At 33.2% G+C, this 21,315-nt stretch overlaps 1 protein-coding gene across 1 annotated transcript in view; it reads right to left on the reverse strand.

Annotated features, from left to right (window-relative positions):
- The window catches only part of LOC114331803 (zinc finger protein 395), a 343,721-nt gene that overhangs the window by 115,107 nt on the left and 207,299 nt on the right, over window positions 1-21,315 (reverse strand). The window contains exon 4 of the mRNA XM_028281470.2: window positions 12,798-12,976. Within this exon, the coding sequence (XP_028137271.1) occupies window positions 12,798-12,976 (179 nt within the window). The remainder of the gene's footprint in view (window positions 1-12,797; window positions 12,977-21,315) is intronic.

The following is a 21,315-nucleotide window of genomic DNA, read 5'->3' on the forward strand; positions in this document are numbered from 1 at the left end:
CACTTATTTAGAAAACTGATGACGAACATGGCCAGTTGATAAACCTAACTTTTTTATTATCCAACATAAGCGAATGAATCGAAAGACAAAATGTTAAGAAAACCTGAGGCAATAGTTGGGTTTTAATTTCAGTATTTTATAAATGATAGAATAATCCACATGGTGATGCGAACTTGGAGAAAAAAGCACAGTTTGATTCGTACACCCGGTATGCAATGACAGTTTGACTGTCTAGCAACAATATTATTACAGTGATATTGTCAATGAATAAGGCTATAATTCGAAACATCAAAAATGACCAAATTTTTAGTGGATCTATTTTTTTGCACCGCTGCGCTGTGTATAGTTACCGTAGAATTTTACCTATATTTACCATATATTTACAATGAAAATATTATTTCTAATAAACCCAAGTAATTACCGGAGTACGTCACTGCATCCAAGTTTAAATTGCGTATTGAAGTAGAACTTCGGTCATATGTACATGCAGTGTACCACACCTAGTATCATTTCATCTATCCTTATTACAGCTTACAGCGCCAATAAAAACGCCAGTAATACCATCAAAATTACCGTATTCGAATGTTCTCCGCCTATGATGAAAAAAATGCAAATTGAACATCAAGTATGTGTATAATGGGCCTGAAACTAGGTTACACTATGCTTGGTCTTTATAATCAACTTCAATCTTCGAATAATTTCATCATTGAAAAAACGAACTTCTTTATTTTTAATTATGGGATTGTACAGAGAATAGCAATTGAATCTGCTTGATTTCCTGTCAGATATGTAAATATAGTGAAACTGTTTTTTTTTCGATTTGTAGAAGTAATAGTCCTTGAGGACTACTTCAATTTATATTTAAATACATAAACTATTAAAGTTCTAGTGACTGCTACACTATGGACAATATAAACATAGAAATGTCCACTAATATGTCCACTTTTCCTGCGTAGTCTCTCTGTTTCTCAATCTTTCCTTTCACTATTAGTTGAATATTGGTACTTATTACCATATTTATCCTCCGATCTTAACTATGGCGTTTTGGTTAAAGTATAAGTTTTTTAGTAGTTTGATGGCCTTCCCATCTAAACAGATTTCTTGTAAACGTTCTAATAACAGGTCGTGTCTTACTCCATCAAATGCTTTTTCGAAGTCTACGAAGCAAATATATCTTTCTATTGGTCGTAGCATTTTTGGGCCAGAACTAGTAAACTGAAATCTGTAAATCTTTTGTACTCAGTGTTGTTGGTTTGGCTTTTTCGGTAGTGGGATGAGTATTGATTTTAGCCAGTCCTGGGGTATTTTTCCTGTATTATAAATGCGATACCAGAACCAGATATTCTAAGGTCTGGAGTCTATGAAGCCATAAAACACCTTAAAAGAAATAAATCACCTGGTTGCGATGACATCACGGCAGAACTTTTACAGAACATGGGTGAACAGTGAACATGGTCTCCAATTAATGTGAAGACTGTGCAATCATGTATGGAGAATCGGCAAATGGCCCAGTGATTGGTGTACCGCACTATTTACTCCCATTCATAAGAAAGGCGTAACCACAAAATGTAGTAACTACCGAACCATTTCACTAATTTCACACCCAAGTAAAATTCTGTTGAGAATCATCAAGTGTCGCATGCAGACATACCTGGATAGACAAATACCACAAGAACAGGCAGGCTTCGTGAAGGGTAAAGGCACAAGGGAGCAAATTCTTAATATGCGATAACTCATTGAGAAAGCACAAGAATTCAAAATTCCGATGATCATCTGCTTTCTGGATTATCAGAAGGCATTTGACTGTGTAGACTGGACAGTTTTGTGGAAAGTTCTACATGAGACGGGGGTTCCTGATCATCTGTCAGCTCTGGTGAAAAGCCTATATGAGAACAGTGAAACCAGAATAAGAATTGAAAACCATAAGTCCGATCCTTTTAAAATAGGTAGAGGAGTCCGACAAGGATGTATTCTATCTCCAAGTCTTTTTCATTTCTATGGGGAATATATAATGAGAAAAGCACTCGACAAATGGAATGGCGATATTTCTATCGCAGGAAAGAAGATCTCAAATCTCAGATATGCAGATGATACAACATTAATAATAGTCTGGGCTGATTATCGGAGAATAGGCCATTTTTGGGAAAAGTTATTTACCAGCAACTTTATTGCTGGAATCGAATTATAAGATCCTATATATTAATAATATAGGTATGCAAAGTTCTCAGATAGTGTGCTACTTTTTTTATAAACAAAATGGCGCCCGAAAATCGTGTTTTTTTCAATTATTGCTCTAGAACTCCGAAGATTTTAACTTTACAACAAAAACACTCAAATAAAAATTCACCGTAATTAAATTCTGCATAGAGACGTGTTTTTCCCGATCTGCTCCGACGAAAATTTTCCTCGGAAAATGCGGGTTTTCCCATCAAAATCTTTAATTTTCAAATAAAGTTTTAGATAAGTAATTATTTACCAATAATTAAATAATTTGGTGACTTAAAAGCCTTCTTGGTTTAGATTATAATTCCAGAAGCTGGTGAAAATTAAACGAATATTTTAGCAACAATTCAATTGTTAATTAATAATTTACGGTCGCAATAATAACCAAAATAATTATGATACACTGATCAAACTTTGAAATCTTATAAAGATGAGATGCCTATTTAACATTTTGTCGACAAAATATAAATTTTTTATTTTTTTGCATAATCTTTAAATGTTTAAAAAAATAGTTATAAACAAATTAACGTTTCTCAGAAAGTTTTTATTATATTATAATTTTAAAAAATAGCTAAAATGCGCATTTCAAATATCTTGAAAATGAATGCTTTAAAACTTTTTTGCAACCATTTGCAAAAAAGTTATGAAACAGCAAAGTAAACATACGATTACTACGGTGTTAATAATTTTTTCTAATTCTTTCAAAGCGTAGAAGTGAGTTTAAAGTACAAGCTAATTATTTATAAAACAATATCAATTATCAGCTTAATGGTTATATTTTAATTAAAGATTATAAATATATTTTTTTGTAATTTACACGCGCGAAAGTAGAATAATACGGTACCGTAGCTACCCGCCCACATACACAACTCGCGCGAGTTTAAGCGTGTCAGTCGCTTCGAGTGAACATTTTATCTCCGGCTCTGTATCAAGCCTACTTTCGCGCTAAAAATTACAAAAAAAAGTATTTTTAATCTTTGATTAACATATAACCATTGCACTAATTTTTGACATTCTTTGTGAGTAATTAGATTGTACCATAGACTCACTTTTAAGCTTTGAAACAATTAAAACAAATTATAAACAATGGAGATATCGTATATTTATTTTGCTGTTTCCTAACTTCTTTGCAAATGGTTGGAAAATTTTTTTAAAGCATTCATTTTCAAGACCTATGAAATACGCATTTTAAGTATTTTTTAAAATTAGAATATAATAAACAATTTCTAAGAAATGTTAATTTGTTTATAACAATTTTTTTTAAACATTTAAAGATTATGCAAAAAAATGAAAAATTTATATTTTGTCGACAAAATATTAAATAGGCATCACACCTTTATAATCTTTCTAAGTTTGATCAATGTCTCATGATTATTTTGGTTGTTATTGCGACTGTAAATTGTTAATTAACAATTGAATTGTTGCTAAAATATTCATTTCATTTTAACCGGCTTCTGAATTTATAATCTATACCAAGAAAGCTTTTATTTCACCAAGCTATATAATTATTGATAAATAATTACTGGCCCAAAAAATTTATTTGAAAATTCGAGATTTTGTTGGGAAAACCCACATTTTCCGAGGAAAATTTTCGTCGGAGCAAATCGGGAAAAACATGCCTCTATGTAGAATTAAATTGGGGTGAATTTTTATTTGAGTATTTTTGGTGTAAAGTTAAAATCTTCGGAGTTATAGAGCAATAATTGAAAAAAATACGATTTGTCGGCGCCATTTTGTTTATAAAAAAAGTAGTACACTATCTGTGGACTTTGCATACCTATATTAATAATATATAGGATCTTATAATTCGATTAAAGCAATAAAATTACTGGTAAATAACCTTTCTTTGTACTTTACTAATTAGACCAACGTATTATAGCTATTTTTTTTTTTTCAAAATTTAAAGATTATGCAAAAAAAAGAAAAATTTATATTTTGTCGATAAAATATTAAACAAGCATCTCATCTTTATAATCTTTATAAGTTTGATCAATGTATCATGATTATTTTGGTTATTATTGCGATCGTAAATTGTTAATTAACAATTGAATTGTTGCTAAAATATTCGTTTAATTTTCACCGGCTTCTGGAATTACAATCTATACCAAGAAATCTTTGATGTCACTAAGTTATTTAATTATTGATTAATAATTACTTACCTAAAACTTTATTTGAAAATTATAGTTTTTGTTTGGAAAACCCGCATTTTCCGAGGAAAATTTTCTTCGGAGCAAATCGTGAAAAACATATCTCTATGCAGAATTTAATTGCGGTGAATTTTTATTTGGGTGTTTTTGTTGTAAAGTTAAAATCTTCGAAGATATAGAGCAATAATTGAAAAAAATACGATTTGTCGGCGCCATTTTGTTTATAAAAAAAGTAGCACACTATCTGCGGACTTTGCATACCTATATTATTAATATATAGGATTTTATAATTCGATTCCAGCAATAAAATTGCTGGTAAATAACTTTTCCATGAATTTTGCTAATTAGCCCAGAGTATAACTGCATCCGAAGAAGAAAAATGTCCAGCCTGCTGCAGCTAGTGGAAGCCGAAAGCAATAGATGTGGTCTCAAGATCAATAAACAGAAAACAAAAATTATGATAGTAGATTATTCAAATTCACTTCAGACAACAGGAGCCTTAGACCAGTTTAAAGTGGTTAACGAGTTCAATTATCTAGGATCCTACATCAGTAATACAGGATCTTGTGAAACAGAAACACGTAGGAGAATAGGCATGGCCAAAAACGCTATGAGTTGATTATCGAAAATCTGGAAAGATCGCTCCTTGTCGAAGAACACCAAAATAAGATTAGAACGTGCCGTAATTTTTCCCATATGTATTTAATTACGGATCCGAAACATGGAAAATGAAATCGGACGACAGAAAAAGGATTGACGCCTTTGAAATGTGGTGCTGGAGAAGAATGCTTCGGATCTCATGGACGGAACACAGAACAAATCACTCAATTCTCCAAGAGCTTAATATTCAGACTCGACTTTCCTCTATTTGCCTCTCTACCGTCTTAAAATTTTTCGGCCATATTGCAAGAAGAAGTGATGATAATCTTGAGAGACTTATAATTTCGGGAAACGTTGAAGGGCGCAGAAGTAGAGGTCGCTCACCTACTCGATGGACGGATCAAGTACAGAAAGCCAGTGGAAAAACATTCTCTGAATCCATGAGGGAAGCTCAGGACAGAAGCCGATTGGAAAGAGATAGTTGCTCGTATTATAGGGAATCACGACACTCAGCAATGAGGAAATGACTGAGGAGGAGGATAAATGCGATTGAATAAAAGGACAAATATTTCGATGTTTTCTACGCTGATAAATTTTAACATTTCTGGGTATATTTCATCTGGACCTGGACCTCAATTTTTGACCCTTCGCTTCCTTATCGAACGTATTCGTATAGCGAATAATCGATAACAAAGCGAAGGTTCAAAAATCGAGGTCCTGGTCTTTTACTTGTTTTGAGAGTTAATGGCATTTATAATTTCGATTTTCAGAAGTTCTTCGTTGTTGTGGGTCTAGGACGTTTCATCGCCGCCGTTTCGATGCCGCCAGTTCGATGCCGATGCCGGTCGATTCATCGCCAGTCAATTAATCGCTATCTGATATATTTCCGAATTTTCGACAGTTACAATTATTAGTTATTTTTAGTATTAATTAGGAATTCTAGGAAATGCGAGATATGACGGCGATTAAATGGACCGGCGATGAACCGGCGGCATCGAAACGGCCGGCGATGAACCGGCGGCATCGAAACGTCCCATTCCGGTTGTTGTTGTACAATCTTCTTGGTTCTTCTAGTAAATGCCGTTAAAAAGTATTTTGATATGGTTTTCCCATTATTTCAGTTTATCTTCGGTCGATTCTAACAGCTTGCCATCCGTGTTGAGCATACTGTGTAAGGTTGTTCTCCTGTCCATGTGAACTCTATTATCTCTTTATGTAAATTAAAATCCTGCCTTTATGGTAGTTCTTCTATTTCCACGCATTTTGTTTCCAGTCATTTCTCTTTTGCCTCGGTTATTTTTTTTGTTCGAATTATTCTATTTAGACTTTTGTATTCTCTGCCCTAGGATACCATAGATTACAACCGGTAACAATAGAGTCCTTAATGTAAGCGGACGACATAGTAGTAATAGCAGATTCCGAGAACAAAATGCAGAAACTAATGGATATATGGGTAGAGGAAATAGAAGAGCTAAAAATGGAAATAAACGAGGAAAAAAGTAAGATAATGATAATCAATGGCAAAGAAGATAATGAAATAAAGATAAAATGCAAAAACTCAGAACTGGAAATAGTTACAACTTACGAATACCTGGGAAGTACCATTACCAACGACGGAAAAATAGACTGGGAAATAACAAATAGAGCAAAGCAATCAAACAAGTTATACTATGCCTTAGCCCCAATACTGGGAAAAAGAGAACTTGCAAGAGAGACAAAAATGAACATATATTATAACACAATAGTTATACGCTCTGAGCTTCGCTGGTGTCGCTCCTAGCGGTTACTAATTCAACTTTTACCGGTAATTTTTAAATTTATTATTTAATTGTTATCGCTTAAACGCTAAAAAGTAATTAAATTGTAATAGATTTTTTTAAGATTTTGCTAATAATTTTGACGTTCTATTGATGAAATATTAATTTCTTACTTCGGATACTTTCACAATTATCATGTAGATGGCGCCAAGATTAATTTATAATTACATATTACAGAACATTAAAAAATGCAAATTCAGTATTTAAAACGTAAGTACATATATATTTAAGGTAAAAATATAAATCACAGCTTTGATCAACTAATATTTTTTATAATTAACGTTTTTAATTTTAATTTAAAATTAATCACTTTGACATTTATGTCAAATTTCCGGTAAACGTTTACAGACTTGTCACTACTGGCGCTCACGAATTTATAAATATCCCGTCTACGTACAAGCTCACAGCGTATACCGACTGTGCTCTATGCAAGTGAAAACTTGACAATTCTGGAAAAACATAAGAGCAGAATAAATGCAATGGAGATGAGACATTTAAGAAGGATAGTTGGAAAGACAAAATGGGATAGATTAAGCAACGAGACTATAGGAGAATGGCCAACCAAGAACCAATAATGAATAAACTAAAAAAGAGACAAATGAATTGGTATGGGCAGTTGATGAGGATGCAACCCAACAGAATTACGAGAAAAGTCCAAGAAGCAAAGAACATTGTAAAAAGAAAAAGAGGCAGACCAAGAAAAAAATGGATACATCAAACAGTAGAGGCGGGAAAAGTTAAAGGAAAATCACTCGAGGAATTAAAAATAATGGCAGAAAACAGAAAAGAATGGAAGAGATGGGTGAATGTAAATTAAAATAGCGATCCCAAATCCGACACCCTGACAGGGTACAAGGAAGGGGAGAAAGAAAGAAAGAAAGTATTCTCTGCCCTTGTCATATTTTCCTTTGGATTCTCTTCGTTTCTTCACTAATTACAAAGTATCTTCTGTTGTCCATTTCTGTTTGTTATTTTTACGTGTTGCTTTTACGTGTTTTTCTATTACGTCGTTTTCTTGTTTCTATTACGTTGCAGTAGAAGTATACTTAACAGTAGTTAAAACATATAGGCTAAAGTGTAGCACAAAATTGATAAAATTTAAGAAATACAATAATTACTAACAGTGTTACTCATATTCCAACCTCAAACCGACATGATTCATTTTGCCTACCAGAAAGTATTTTAGGCCATTCTTTGGTTTATTTAGATTTTACGCAATGAATTCAAGAGCATTACGTTTCAGACATAAAAAAGCAAACAGCAAACACTGATAAGACTGACAATTTCGTTAGACCTAAAAAGTTTATATTCTATCAGTAACACGTGTAAGTTATCTATGCCTCTAACAGACAAAATGTAGGTAATGGTCAAGGTAATTTCGATTTGTACATTGTAACCTAGTTTTTGAACACAGACAGTTTTTTTAATATAAAATATTACACAAAATTTTCCTTTCGAGGGATGGATTGATGAATAAAAGTTTAATTATTGAAAATTTATTTCGTTTGTTATTTCTTGAAAACTCTGTTTCTTTTGTGTGTTATATTTCGAAGTCATAAACTTTGTTTATAGACGAGGGCATTTAGCACAAAATAAATCGATTTTTAAACAGCACCTAGAGGCTTCAACTTTTTTGCATGATATTCAGGATGATGTCAGGAAAAAAGTCTACTATAGCAAAATGGGTAGAAATGCATAAATGCATTTTAAAGTGCATAAAATGCATCGAAAAGTGCATAAACATGTCAAAGTAAGTGAATCACGGACCAGATTTTGTTACTCGGGGGGTTTTTGGGGTCGCTGAAGACGAACTGACGCTGAAGACCACCGGGGCACCTGGTGGCCAGGGTCACTGCTAAGGCACATCATCCGAAGGGGTTTTTGGGATTGCTAAACAAGAATACGCCATCAGATCCGATCCCCGGTGCACCTGGTGCCCAAAAATTCTCCAAACTCCAGAAGACAACATGTTTTAGCAGTGACCTTGGGCACCAGGTGGTCCGGGGGTCAATTTTGATGACGTATTCGTATTTAGCGACCCCAAAAACCGCCTAGTAATCTATTAGAATGCATTCAGTACCGAAATACTTCGAAACTCCAGAAGATGACGTTCTTTAGCAGTGATCGTGAGCACCAGGTACTCTTGGAGTTGGTTCTGATGGGGTAGGTATTCGTATTCAGCAACCCCGAAAATCCCCCATGTAGTCTGTTTGCATAAATTTAGCGCCAGAGTTGGCAGGTTTAAACCAACATGCTTAAAACCTTGGTTTAAACCAAGGTTTAATTGGTTTTTTTAAGAAAAAACCTGGTTTTTTTATTGAGCCTCGAAACTGGTGTTTTTATAAACAAAGTTTTCAATACAGCTGCCGCAAATGAACAAAATTACGTATTTTTTACTTTCGAACTTATTTTGATTATGATTACGTTTGAAGATGTTTTTATGTTGTTATACAAATTTTTTGTGAGTGTAAATAAAAATATAAGTTTTCTTAATCATTTTTTCTATTGTTTATTACTATTTTTTTAAATATTTTATTGATTTTTAAAGTATTTAGACTGTTATACTTGGTTTACTTGGTTTAAACCAAATGAACCTGGTTTAAACCAAAAAACCTGGTTTTTTTGGTTTTTCGGAAAAAAACTTGGTTTTTTCTAACCCTGTTTAGCGCCGAAATCACTCCGAACTACAGAAGATTACGTGATCCTAGACACCAGGTGCTCCGGGTGTCGTTCTGATGGAATATTCGTTTTCAGCAACCACAAAAATCCCCCAAGAAATCTGTTTGCATCAATTTAATGCCGAAAACCCTCAAAACTCCAAAATATGGCGTGTCTTAGCAGTGACAATGACCACCAGGTGCTCCGAGGATCGATTCTAATGGCCTATCAGCGACTCCAAGAACCTCCAAGTAATCTGTTATCATCAATTTAGTGCCGATAGCCCTCGAACCTCGGGGGGTTGGTTCTGATAGCATAGTCGTATTCAGCGACCCCAAAAACCTCCAAGTAACAAAAGCTGGCCCTTAATACGTTTATTTTGACATGTTTATGCACTTTTGGATGCATTTTATGCACTTTAAAATGCAATAATTATGTATTTTCACCCATTTTTCTATAGTAGACTTGTTTCCTGACATCCTCCTGGACACAATGCAAAAAAGTTGCAAGCCTCTAGGTGTTGTATTTAAAAATCGATTTATTCTGGGGGTTCTTAGTGCTAAATGCCCCGGTCTATTACAACAAAACTGAAAAATAATAAAAGGAAATTCAAGGAGGAAAGTGTAAAATAGAAGTAATCAAGAAGTAGCTACCCTTAATTTGACTACTATCCTAAGTTCAAAGAAGACAACAAAACAACACAGTAAAGGACAATAGAATTGCAAAAAGTGCAAAAGAAACATCCTATGTCTTAAGAAATTACGGGTGCAATGATATTGTGCTCCACTTCAGCCAGACGCAATGCTAAAGTGCATTTAGACTAACACAAGCCTAATTATTAAAAAGAAGAGACGTGATCCAAAAGAATTTGTAGAAGTCGTCGCCAAGCTTCGCCAGAAGAGAACACCTGAAGAAGATAGGTAATTTGATTGACAGCTTCATCTTAATTCAGTGGTGTTCAACATCAAATCGACCAAAAGGAGAGAAACGGACTCTGCATAAATATTTTTTAGGTATGTAGTGCAGTCACTGAAGGTTTTCACCTCCGATTTCGTTGAACCTTTATCGATTTTCATGAAAATTGGTGAGTAATTAGAGGATATCTCAAGGAACAAAGGTGACATGATCCCAACTTGCGCTTTTACCCTGGGGCTGGATGCCACCCCTTCTCGGGGATGAAAATTATTTTATTAAAAATAATACCATAAGTCGATAGAGGGACAAATTATAAGCAAAATTTGTTATATAAAGTTATTAAAATAAATCAACACTTTTTGAATTATTAAAGACCAAAGATTTTATTTTTTCGTAAAAAAATGCATGTTTTAAATCGGTTTTTCACGTATAAATCAAAAACTATAAGCTTTTATAAAAAAGTTATTATTACTGAAATTGAAGATAATAAAACATTGAATACATTCCTTACATAAAGAATTAAACTAATGTTAGTTCAAAGTGAGTTATTGGCAATTGAATGTGTATTTTTTTCGACGAGTACTCAAATCTAAATATTCAAGCTTAAATAACGGGAAAACGATACAATGTATAAAATATTCCTGCTAAACATTTGCCAAAGTACTTCGGAGTACCTATCAAATGAGCTTCAGGACAAGGTAATAGCGTCAAAATTAAGCAAGTTATAATGAAAATAAAAGAACCGTTTCGAATTTTTTAGGAAAAAGTGAAAAATAAAACATACGCCATTTCCACAAAAATTAAAATTTATAGTAATCCTTACAAGAACTTCTTTATATATGCAAAAGTAATGTGTTCGATAATTTTGACCGGTTTAGAATGCATATTTTTGAAAAAAAGATATAATTTAAAAAAATCATAGTTTTTAAAATTATTGTAATTCTCATATGTTTTTGATAATAACTCCAAAAATACTCAATATACGTAAAAAATTATATATAACTAAATTTTAGTTTTTTCTGTGCCAAATATTCTACCTGTTTTACTATTTCTATAGGGTAAAAAATAACCGAGATAGAAACGTTTAAATCTTAAATTTTGCTGTGGGAACCATGCAACTGGGGTCATTTAGCCTTTTATTTTTAAAAAAGTAAGGGGTTTAAAAGATTAGGTTCAACGTGCTTAAATAGCACTTGGAATTAACTTTCAAACAGTTTTTAGATGAACCTGATATCGTAAACACGATCGGAGTTATTAAAAAAAAAACAATAACATTTTCTGGAAAAATTTTTAAAAGATAAATTTTGAAAAAATTTTGGAGCATAAATTTTAACGCTATCAACATGTTCATTTAATAGATATTTTTAAGTACTTTGACAAATATTTAATAAGTTTGTTATAAAATGCATCAATTTCCCGTTATTTCAGCTTTAATACTTAAGAGTTTTTTACTCGCCGAAAAAAATATACATTCAATTACCTATAACTCACTTTTAGTTAACATTAAAAGGTTTTTGTAGTAAGGGGTTTATTGCATTTTTTATTAGCTTCAATTTTAATAATAATAACTTTTTTGTAAAAACTTACACTTTTTGAGTTATTGATGAAAAATTGGTTAAAAACATGCATTTTTGTCAAGAAAAATTAAAATCTTTGATCTTTAATAACTCAAAAAGTTTTGATTTATTTTAAAAACTTTATATAACAAATTTTGCTTGAAATTTGTCCCTCTATCGAATTATGGGGTTATTTTTAATAAAATAATTTTCACCCGCGAGAAGGGGTGGCATCCACCCCCAGGGTAAAAGCGCAAGTTGGCACCATGTCACCTTTGTTCCTTGAGATATCCTCTAACCACTCACCAATTTTCATGCAAATCGAAGGAGGTTCAACGAAATCGGAGGTAATAGCTCATATCCACTTTCAGTGACTCCACTAATGTAGGTCAATTATTATTAGAAATCAATGTTATCAATAATAACAGGACATGATTGATCTATATCAATATCAAGTTACTTTAACACCAACAATCATGAGTAAAAACTAATATTTTATCAATTTCAAACTAAATAATGAGAAAACCAGAGAAAAACTTGCGCATAATTTGCGCACAATTTGTCGCCAAATTTTAAATACATGAATTGAGAGTAAATAATATTCTTGGAGAGAGTAGTTATGGTAAAAATTGAATAAAAATGACTCACAAGTTCTTTCACAAAAAAATATAAACAGGAAACTCCCCGTCGTAGTTTTTCATGAAAATTCTTCTGCTACTTACTCCGCGTTAATACTTTTCGTAAAAAGACTTATGTTATCTGGAACTATTAACGCTAAAAGCTTTCATATTATGACTTTATGATGTCGATGTTTTGAGGATTCCGTAACAAGTTTGTAAAGCTCGGACAAAAACTTTTACTTTGTATAAAAAGAAACTTACCTTTTTCTTTCTTGGTAACTCATCAGGATAATAGTCCATGACGATTCCTTCGTCAGAAACTGAACTAGACGACAGTGGCGTATTATGCGGTGAATACGTGATTGGCGGAGGTGAAGGGGTGGATCTGTACGAAGCTGAACTGCTGCTACTGCTACCTGGTGACGTACTAGGGTAAAACGCTGAAAAAAATATATTAAGTTAGTAATTAAGTTTACAGAAATATAAATCAACAATTATTGCAGGTAGATCTTTTATATATTTTTTAATTGAAGTGTGCTCTACTTAACTATAGTATGTAATACTATTTGTCAAATACAGTTTGAGACTTAACGATTTTGCCACCTGCCTAGAAAACTAAGTGAGAACGTATTCGAAAAAAATAGGCATAATGCGCTATCTCCCTTCGCTTCGTTGGTACACTCAGCATTATGCTTTACTTGTTCGTCAATGTTCAGGCCAAAATTGTTCACGACATTGGATTCGGAGAAGAGGCAGCATCGAATGGACTCCTCGATTACCAGATTTGTCCCTCCTGGTTTTTTGTGGGGACACCTAAAAAGTAAAATCTATAGAACGCCACCCATATTTCTAAAAGGGTTACGTCAACAAATTGTCATCTAAAGTTTACGAGTCACTCCGCAAATGCTTCGGTAGAAATTGCAAACGTTTCGAACAAGCCTTTATCATTGTACGAACGCCGGAGGTCATCAGTTCCAACATTTGGTCAACTAAGAAATAATTAACCAGCTAACCATATTAATTATTTTAAAATCTGTTAGGGAATTGTAAGGGCTTTCAAACGATATCTTATTTGATCCCCATTGCCATTAAAAAATGTTAAGGTGATTCTTACCCCTGATTGGGGGTAAAAAAAGTATTCGAAAATACCAGAAAAATGTGTCCCCTTATTATAAAAAATTTACACCGACAAAGCATGTTGCTGGTTTTTTCAAAATGTTGTCATAGTTCCTATTAATGCCTCTGTTTCGTTTTCGTCTGGCCTGTATATGCGAAACAATTCACAGAATATTGAAGAACAACACCTGGAACTAAACAATGATAAAAATTTAGAAGACAATGGCCATATTACTGTGTTACATGGATGTGAAAACTGGGTAATAGCACTGGGTAATAAGATGAGTGCAGAATCCCAGCTAGCGAGGTAATATGTATTTCTGAGAAGGGCTAAAGCATTACAAGACTTGATAAACAGATAAATGGAGATCTAAGACAAAAAGAAAATATCTACTCGATAAATAAAAAAATAGAAAAACACAAAACAACGTAGAAACAATATAATATAAACAGTGGATGAAAATCAACTTCTAACAAAATAGTAAATTACAAACTGAAGGGAAGAAGTGACGCCCCACTGAAAGATGGGGCCAGGAAACCTAAACCCTGAACTGAAGAATAAGAAGAAGTGAAAATTGAGGTCCTCAGAGCAACAGTGGCCTAAGTCACAAATTGAGCATTTTTAGATTAATATACATATCAATAAAAGCAGCAACATTAGATCTTCGGATTAACAGGGGCCTACACAACCTACCTCTATATTTGACTAGATGGCGCTACATAATTTCTTGTTGCCTTAACCAAATACATATTATAATGGAAATACGAATGAAAATATTGCATTTATTTCTTCTTTTTTGGGCTGAGGGCTGAGGCCACTATTGCTCTGATAGCCTCAATTAACAAATAAAACTATGCGTATCTGTAAAAATAATTTATAGAAAAGATAAATATGCATATAACTGCAATCACTCAATATATTTTTTCTTATTGATATATCAGTGCAATACCTATTGAGACAATAAAGAACAATAATTAAGTATAAGATAAACTATTGTTGATAATAATTATTACTCAGAAATGTAGACTGTTTTGGAATCTAAATATTTCAAGTACTAAATCATTAAAATTGCAATTATTCAAGTTCTTGGTAAAAGTGTATTGATTGCAACACTTTGTATAATTTATAGACATTTTTTCAGAAACCGATTAACGGTTTTAACATGCATACAAAATTGCAGTTACGTTAATACTTAATTGAATACCATTTTTGTTTCACGATTAAATTACAAAGTTCAAAACATTTTCACGAACAATACCTTTGTCCAGTTGACCACACGGATCTGAATCATATAATGTAAACGGCTGCATAACCCAAATTGATACAAATAGAATGGAATTAGTCTTTGTCCACTGTTGCAACCGTTTAGCCTTATTTAGGACAAAGCTATCTACGTGGCCTTGATTGACACACGGAAATCGCTGCTCTGCGTATCGAACAAAGTTCCCTTCGTTTATTGTTTTTTTTTTGGTAAAATAGAAATAAAATAATATTATTGCGTATATAGACACATCTGAAGATAACAACAAAGTATAAATCGTATTTTTATGGATAATGATTACATACTAAAAAATACGTTATACGATACACGTTCATGGGAAAAAAATGGGAATAAAAAAATATTGCTTGGACGTAGAGATATGTAACATTTTTGTAAAAAATAATAATACTTCTGTGGTATACATCTAGAATCTAGATTATAATGCGTTTATCTTTGAACGTGTATGGGAATATTTTTTCAGGGCAACATTAAGCCGAAACTACTTTAATGTAACTCTTCAGGACTTCATTCAGACACTTGATTAAGGCAGGACTTTATGAGTGGGAAAATATGCCCCAGAATTTCATTCTGAACTTGATACGTGGGATGTCAAAAAAGGCGGTCACACAGATATTTAGTGAGTAATGGTATCCTTCTTATGGGACAGTCTCTAATGGAGGTTGGCGATGACTTCTGCACATTCTTCTCTAAGGTTACGTTCACTACGGAGACCATCGCATGGTATCCTAGTCTAGAGCATAGTATCCTACTCTTCATATTCGTGAATTCTCGCATATAAAATAATGCATTTATTTTACTCGCTTATTATCGAAAATATATAATTTATCGAAACTATATATCGATCGCTATGTAAAATAAATGCATTAAAATAAAAAATAAAAATGTATACCATTTTTATTATTCAGTTGCAATGCGAAGGCAAAACAATCTTACTTTTCAATTAGAATACGGAGTGCAATCCAGCTCTCTGAATCGCGATTTTCGATTCTTATTGAAATCTCATCGAAGAGAGCGCAGGCTTGTTCTCCGTATCCTAACTGACCAGCACCGAGAGCTTTTCCCACACATTGCAACTGAAAACAAATAGGGTAGGTGACTAGCGTCATCTGGCAATTGAAAGATGAAGTTTTTTAATCCTAAAAGCAACATTAATAATATTGAAAATACACTAAGCTACAAAATTAACGCACCACCTTAAAAATGGGACATTTTTAATCTCTCATATTTCCTAAACCTGTTGTCCCATTTTAGTGATTTTTTTAATATCTTATAGCTTTACTCTTCAAGAATATCGATGTAATAATATTGTTGCTAAACAGATAAGTGTCATTCTATACCGGGTGTAACAATGATAGTGTGTTTTTTCTTCAAAGTTTGGAACACCCTGTGGAATATTCTAGCGTATATAAAATATTGAAATTAAAACAAAACTATAACCTTAAGCTATCTTAACATTTTTCTTTTTGATTCATTCGCTGATGTTGGATAATAAAAAAGTTAGGTACTTTAACAACTAGCAACGTTTTTCATCAATACAGGGTGTTTCTAAATAGGTGCGACAAACTTTAAGGGGTAATTCTCCATGAAAAATAATGACCGTTTGCTTTATAAACATATGTCTGCAAATGCTTCGTTTCCGAGATACGGGATGTTGAATTTTCTCGTACAAACTGACGATTTATTTATTGCTCTAAAACCGGTTGAGATATGCAAATGAAATTTGGTAGGTTTTAAGAGGTAGGTATTGGTTATTTTTTGGCATAAAATAAGGAATTTTATATTCACCATTGGCGTGCATACGGGTAATATGACCGGGTAATATGACCCGTATGCACGCCAATGGTGAATATAAAATTCTTAGTTGTACGTCACAAAATGCGCAATTACTACCTCTTAAAACCCACTAAATTTAATTTGCATATCTCAAACAGTTTTAGGGCAATAAATAAATCGTCAGTTTGTAAGAAAAAAATGAACATCCCGTATCTCGGAAACTAAGCATTTGCGGAGACATGTTTATAAAGTAAACGGTCATTATTTTTTCATGCAGAATTACCCCCTAAAGTTTGTCGCACTTATTTAGAAACACCCTGTATTGATGAAAAACGTTGCTAGTTGTTAAAGTAAATAACTTTTTTATTATCCATCATAAGCGAATGAATTAAAAAGCAAAATATTAAGATAGCTTAAGGTTACAGTTAAGTTTTAATTTCAATATTTTATATACGCTAGAATATTCCACAGGGTGTTCCAAACTTTGAGGAAAAAACACACTATCATTGATACACCCGGTATACAATGACACTTATCTGTTTAGCAAAAATATTATTACACGGATATTTCTGAAGAATGAAGCTATAAAATATTTTAAAAATCACTAAAATCGGACAACAGGTTTAGGAAATATCAGACATTAAAAATGTCCCATTTTTAAGGTGGTGCGTTAATTTTGGCACTTAGTGTATTAAAAATATTACTAAAAGATTTTTAAATTGAAAAACTTATTGGTACATTTACCTGGTGACACCTCCAAGGCTTCTCTCGGTGCTGGTCAGTTAGGATATGGAGAACAAGCCTGCGCTCTCTCCGATGAGATTCCAATAAGAATCGAAAATCGCGATTCAGAGAGCTGGATTGCACTCCGTATTCTAATTGAAAAGTAAGATTGTTTTGCCTTCGCATTGCAACTGAATAATAAAAATGATATACATTTTTATTTTATATTCGTATTACTCCGTAGAGTAACTAGGTGCATTTTCCGTTGGAACTTTACCAAGCTGCAGATGGGGGATGTGAATTGCATAGTGTAGAATTCCTTCCCTTTGTCTTCACTGCAGCATCCATTTGGCTTGCAAATTGTAGAAGCCTTGGAGGTGTCACCAGGTAAATGTACCAATAAGTTTTTCAATTTAAAAATCTTTTAGTAATATTTTTAATATTTTCAATATTATTAATGTTGCTTTTAGGATTGAAAAACTTCATCTTTATAAATGCATTATTTTGAATGTCAGAATTCACGAATATGAAGAGTAAGATACTATGCTCTAGGCTAGGCCGTAGTGAACGTAACCTTAGTGATCGAAACTGCATAAGAAAGCCCTGAAATTAGTCTTCCCATCACCAGAGAAAAGAACCCAGTGCCTTCTACTCTATTACATATACAGGCAAGATATCAACATACATATACAGGCAAGGAATAACACCAGCTTTCAGAAGAAAAAATAACTTACAAATTGGCATATACATTAAGAACAATAAGAGCCAAAAAAAGCAACTACAGAGTGGTGTATACAAACTTACATGTGATGACTGTCCAAAAACTTACATCGGTCAAACTGGCCGACCTTTTAACAAACGTATGGCAGAACACAAAAGGGATTTCAATAATAGAAAAACACATTCTACGTGCGCACTTCACCTCATAGTTCATAATCATTCTTTTAATGAACAGTTTCAAATCCTCCATATTCAAAATAAAGGTCTTAAGCTATCTTTATTAGAATCTATGAAAATGAATAAATTAAAAAATACAGATATAATTCTGAATGAACAACTTGAGACAAACAGCACTGCTCAACATATTCATTTAAAGACTTGAAAGTGCAGACTTGTTAATAGGTAATTCTTTCTGGTATCAACCGAGAAACGAAAAATATACATACGTAGCAGAAGAAAGAAATGCGAGAAGCATAATTGATTACATAGTATATCCTCGAGACGCCGAACTAACGATACAAAATATAAAAACAGAGAACGAAGCCGAACTCGGTACCCAACACAGACTAGTGACAGCAGAGATAAACATGAAACTAATGGAAATAATAGAGAGTCCTCAATATACAAGAATAGCAATACATAAGATGAAAAATATGGAAATGAGGAAGTTATACCAAAGAGAGACATAAAATACTGGAACTGCATGAAAACAATGAGGAAATATGGAATATGGAAGAGAGATGGAAAAAATTGAGACACACGTTATGGAACACTACAAAACAAGTATGTGGAATAAGAAAGAATGGGAAGAATAATAAAAGAACTGGATGGTGAAATAAGGAAATAAAGCACGCTGTAAAAAAGAAGAAAGAAATGTGTAAGCGATACATAAACACAAATGAAGAGCAAGACAGAGACGAATACAGAAGACAGAGAAATATAGTGAAAGAACTAGTGAAAGATGCGAAGAAGAAGAGCTGGAAGAAATTCGGTGAAGAATTGAACGAAGGTTTTGGGAATAACAATAAACAGTTTTGGAATAAAATAAGAAGCATGAAAGGAACAAAAAGGAAACAAATAAGAGGAATTAGAAATGAGCGAAATGAATTGAAAACAAACATACAAGACATACTAACCATATGGAATAAGCACTACAAAGAAAAATTCGAGGCAAGTAACCAACAAAATGAGGAGAGAGGACAGCAGGCAAGAGAAGTGGAAAGAGACAATCGAGTAGACGAAATTCATATCAAAGATATTGAAGAAGGATTGGCAAGAATAAAGATTGGAAAAGCGTGAGGCGCCGATGCCATAGATCCGGAGATGATGAAGTACGTGGGAGAACGAGGCAAGCTTTGGCTACTGGAAATAATGAGGGAAGCATGGAGAACAGAAAAGATACCGGAAGACTGGGAAGAAAATTTATTGATACCAATACACAAGAAAGGAGATGAAGCGGAATGTGATAACTATAGGGCTATATGCTTATCATCAGTGGCATATAAAGTCTACACCGGGATAATAGAAAGGAAGCTCAGGAAAGAACTGGAAGGAAAACTAGAAGAAGAACAAGCGGCTTTTAGGAAAGAAAGAGGAACAACAGATAATATATACATACTGAGAAATATAATTGAAAGGAAAAACGAAATAAGAGAAGACTTATATATTACGTTTATAGATATTAAAGCTGCTTTTGATTCCATAAATAGAGAAGTAATATGGTCAGTAATGGAAGATCTGCAAATCCCGCAAAAGATAGTAAGCGTGGTAAAAAGTACATATAGAAACGTACTTGCTAAAGTACAAATAAACGGAAACAGATCGCCAATAATAAACCTAAGGAGAGGAATAAAACAAGGGGACAGTCTCAGCCCAGTTTTGTTTATATTAGTAATGGATAGAGTAATGAAGAGCGCTAAAAGAAGGTCAAGGCAATTACAGTCAATAATAGGGTACAGGAATTTAGTACCAGTGAGAATGAAGGGATTACTATATGCAGATGACTTAGTAATAATAGCAGACAATAAAGAGAGAATGCAAAAACTAATCGATATCTGGGTGGAGGAAATAGAAAATTTGAAAATGGAGGTAAATGTAAAGAAAACGAAGACCATGATAGTAACCCAAAAGAAAAGGGAAGAAATAAACCAAACGATATTTAGGTGCAAAAACGAAATAATAGAAACAGTCTCGACGTTTGAATACCTTGGAGTAATAATATCAGAGGATGGAAAGATAGATCAAGAAATCTCATAAAGAGCGAAAAAAGCAAATAAGATCTAAGATTGGAAAGGAAGATATAGATAAAGAAATAAAACTGAAGGTATACAACGTAATCTCTGTACCAACTTTAATATATGCAGGTGAGACATGGGTAAACAATGCAAAAATAGACAGTACAATAAACGCAGCGGAGATGAAGCAGCTAAGAAAAATAGCAGGAAAAACGAAATTGGACAGAATAAGAAATGAAGATATTAGACAAAGACTGAAACAGGAATCTATAATAACCAAGATACAAAAAAGAAAATTAAAATGTTATGGACACATTAACATAATGGACCAGGGAAGACTACACCAAAGCAGGTGATGGAATCGAGAACATATGGTAAAAGAAGGAAAGGGAGGCCAAGGAAGAGATGGATCGATCAGATTATAGAAATTGGACAGGAAAAAGGAAAAACACATCAACAAATGAAAGAGTTAGTAAAGGACCGCAAGAAATGGAAGAGATGGATAGAAGATGAATAAAACCTCCGACGCCCCTGAGGGGCATAAGGAGTTTCGAGAAAGAAGAAGAAGAAAGTGCAGACACACAGTAAAATACATCACTTGAGAAAGGCACTCTGCCGAAACAGGTGTAGTGACATCAATGTGTAATAAATCTTGTGTAAGTATTGAAAACAAAAGTTTTTCAGTGTTTTATTGTTAGATAAAAAAAATAAACGTACTTTAACAGATTTCAGTTTTAAAATTTACGTCTCACACGCGAATATTGAATAAAATATAGGTGATAGGTAAAAATCCAGATGTAATTTGCCACGAATTGCTCAATCCGCAATAAAATTAAAATAATGACAGTCACGCGCTATCTACCGCGCAAAACCTTTAAAAAATCCAAACGGCACATTTTATTTAGCAATTTATCGTTGCAACAGGCCAAA

The sequence above is a fragment of the Diabrotica virgifera genome, chromosome 4 (assembly GCF_917563875.1).
Source record: "Diabrotica virgifera virgifera chromosome 4, PGI_DIABVI_V3a".
In the NCBI taxonomy this organism is placed as follows: domain Eukaryota; kingdom Metazoa; phylum Arthropoda; class Insecta; order Coleoptera; family Chrysomelidae; genus Diabrotica; species Diabrotica virgifera.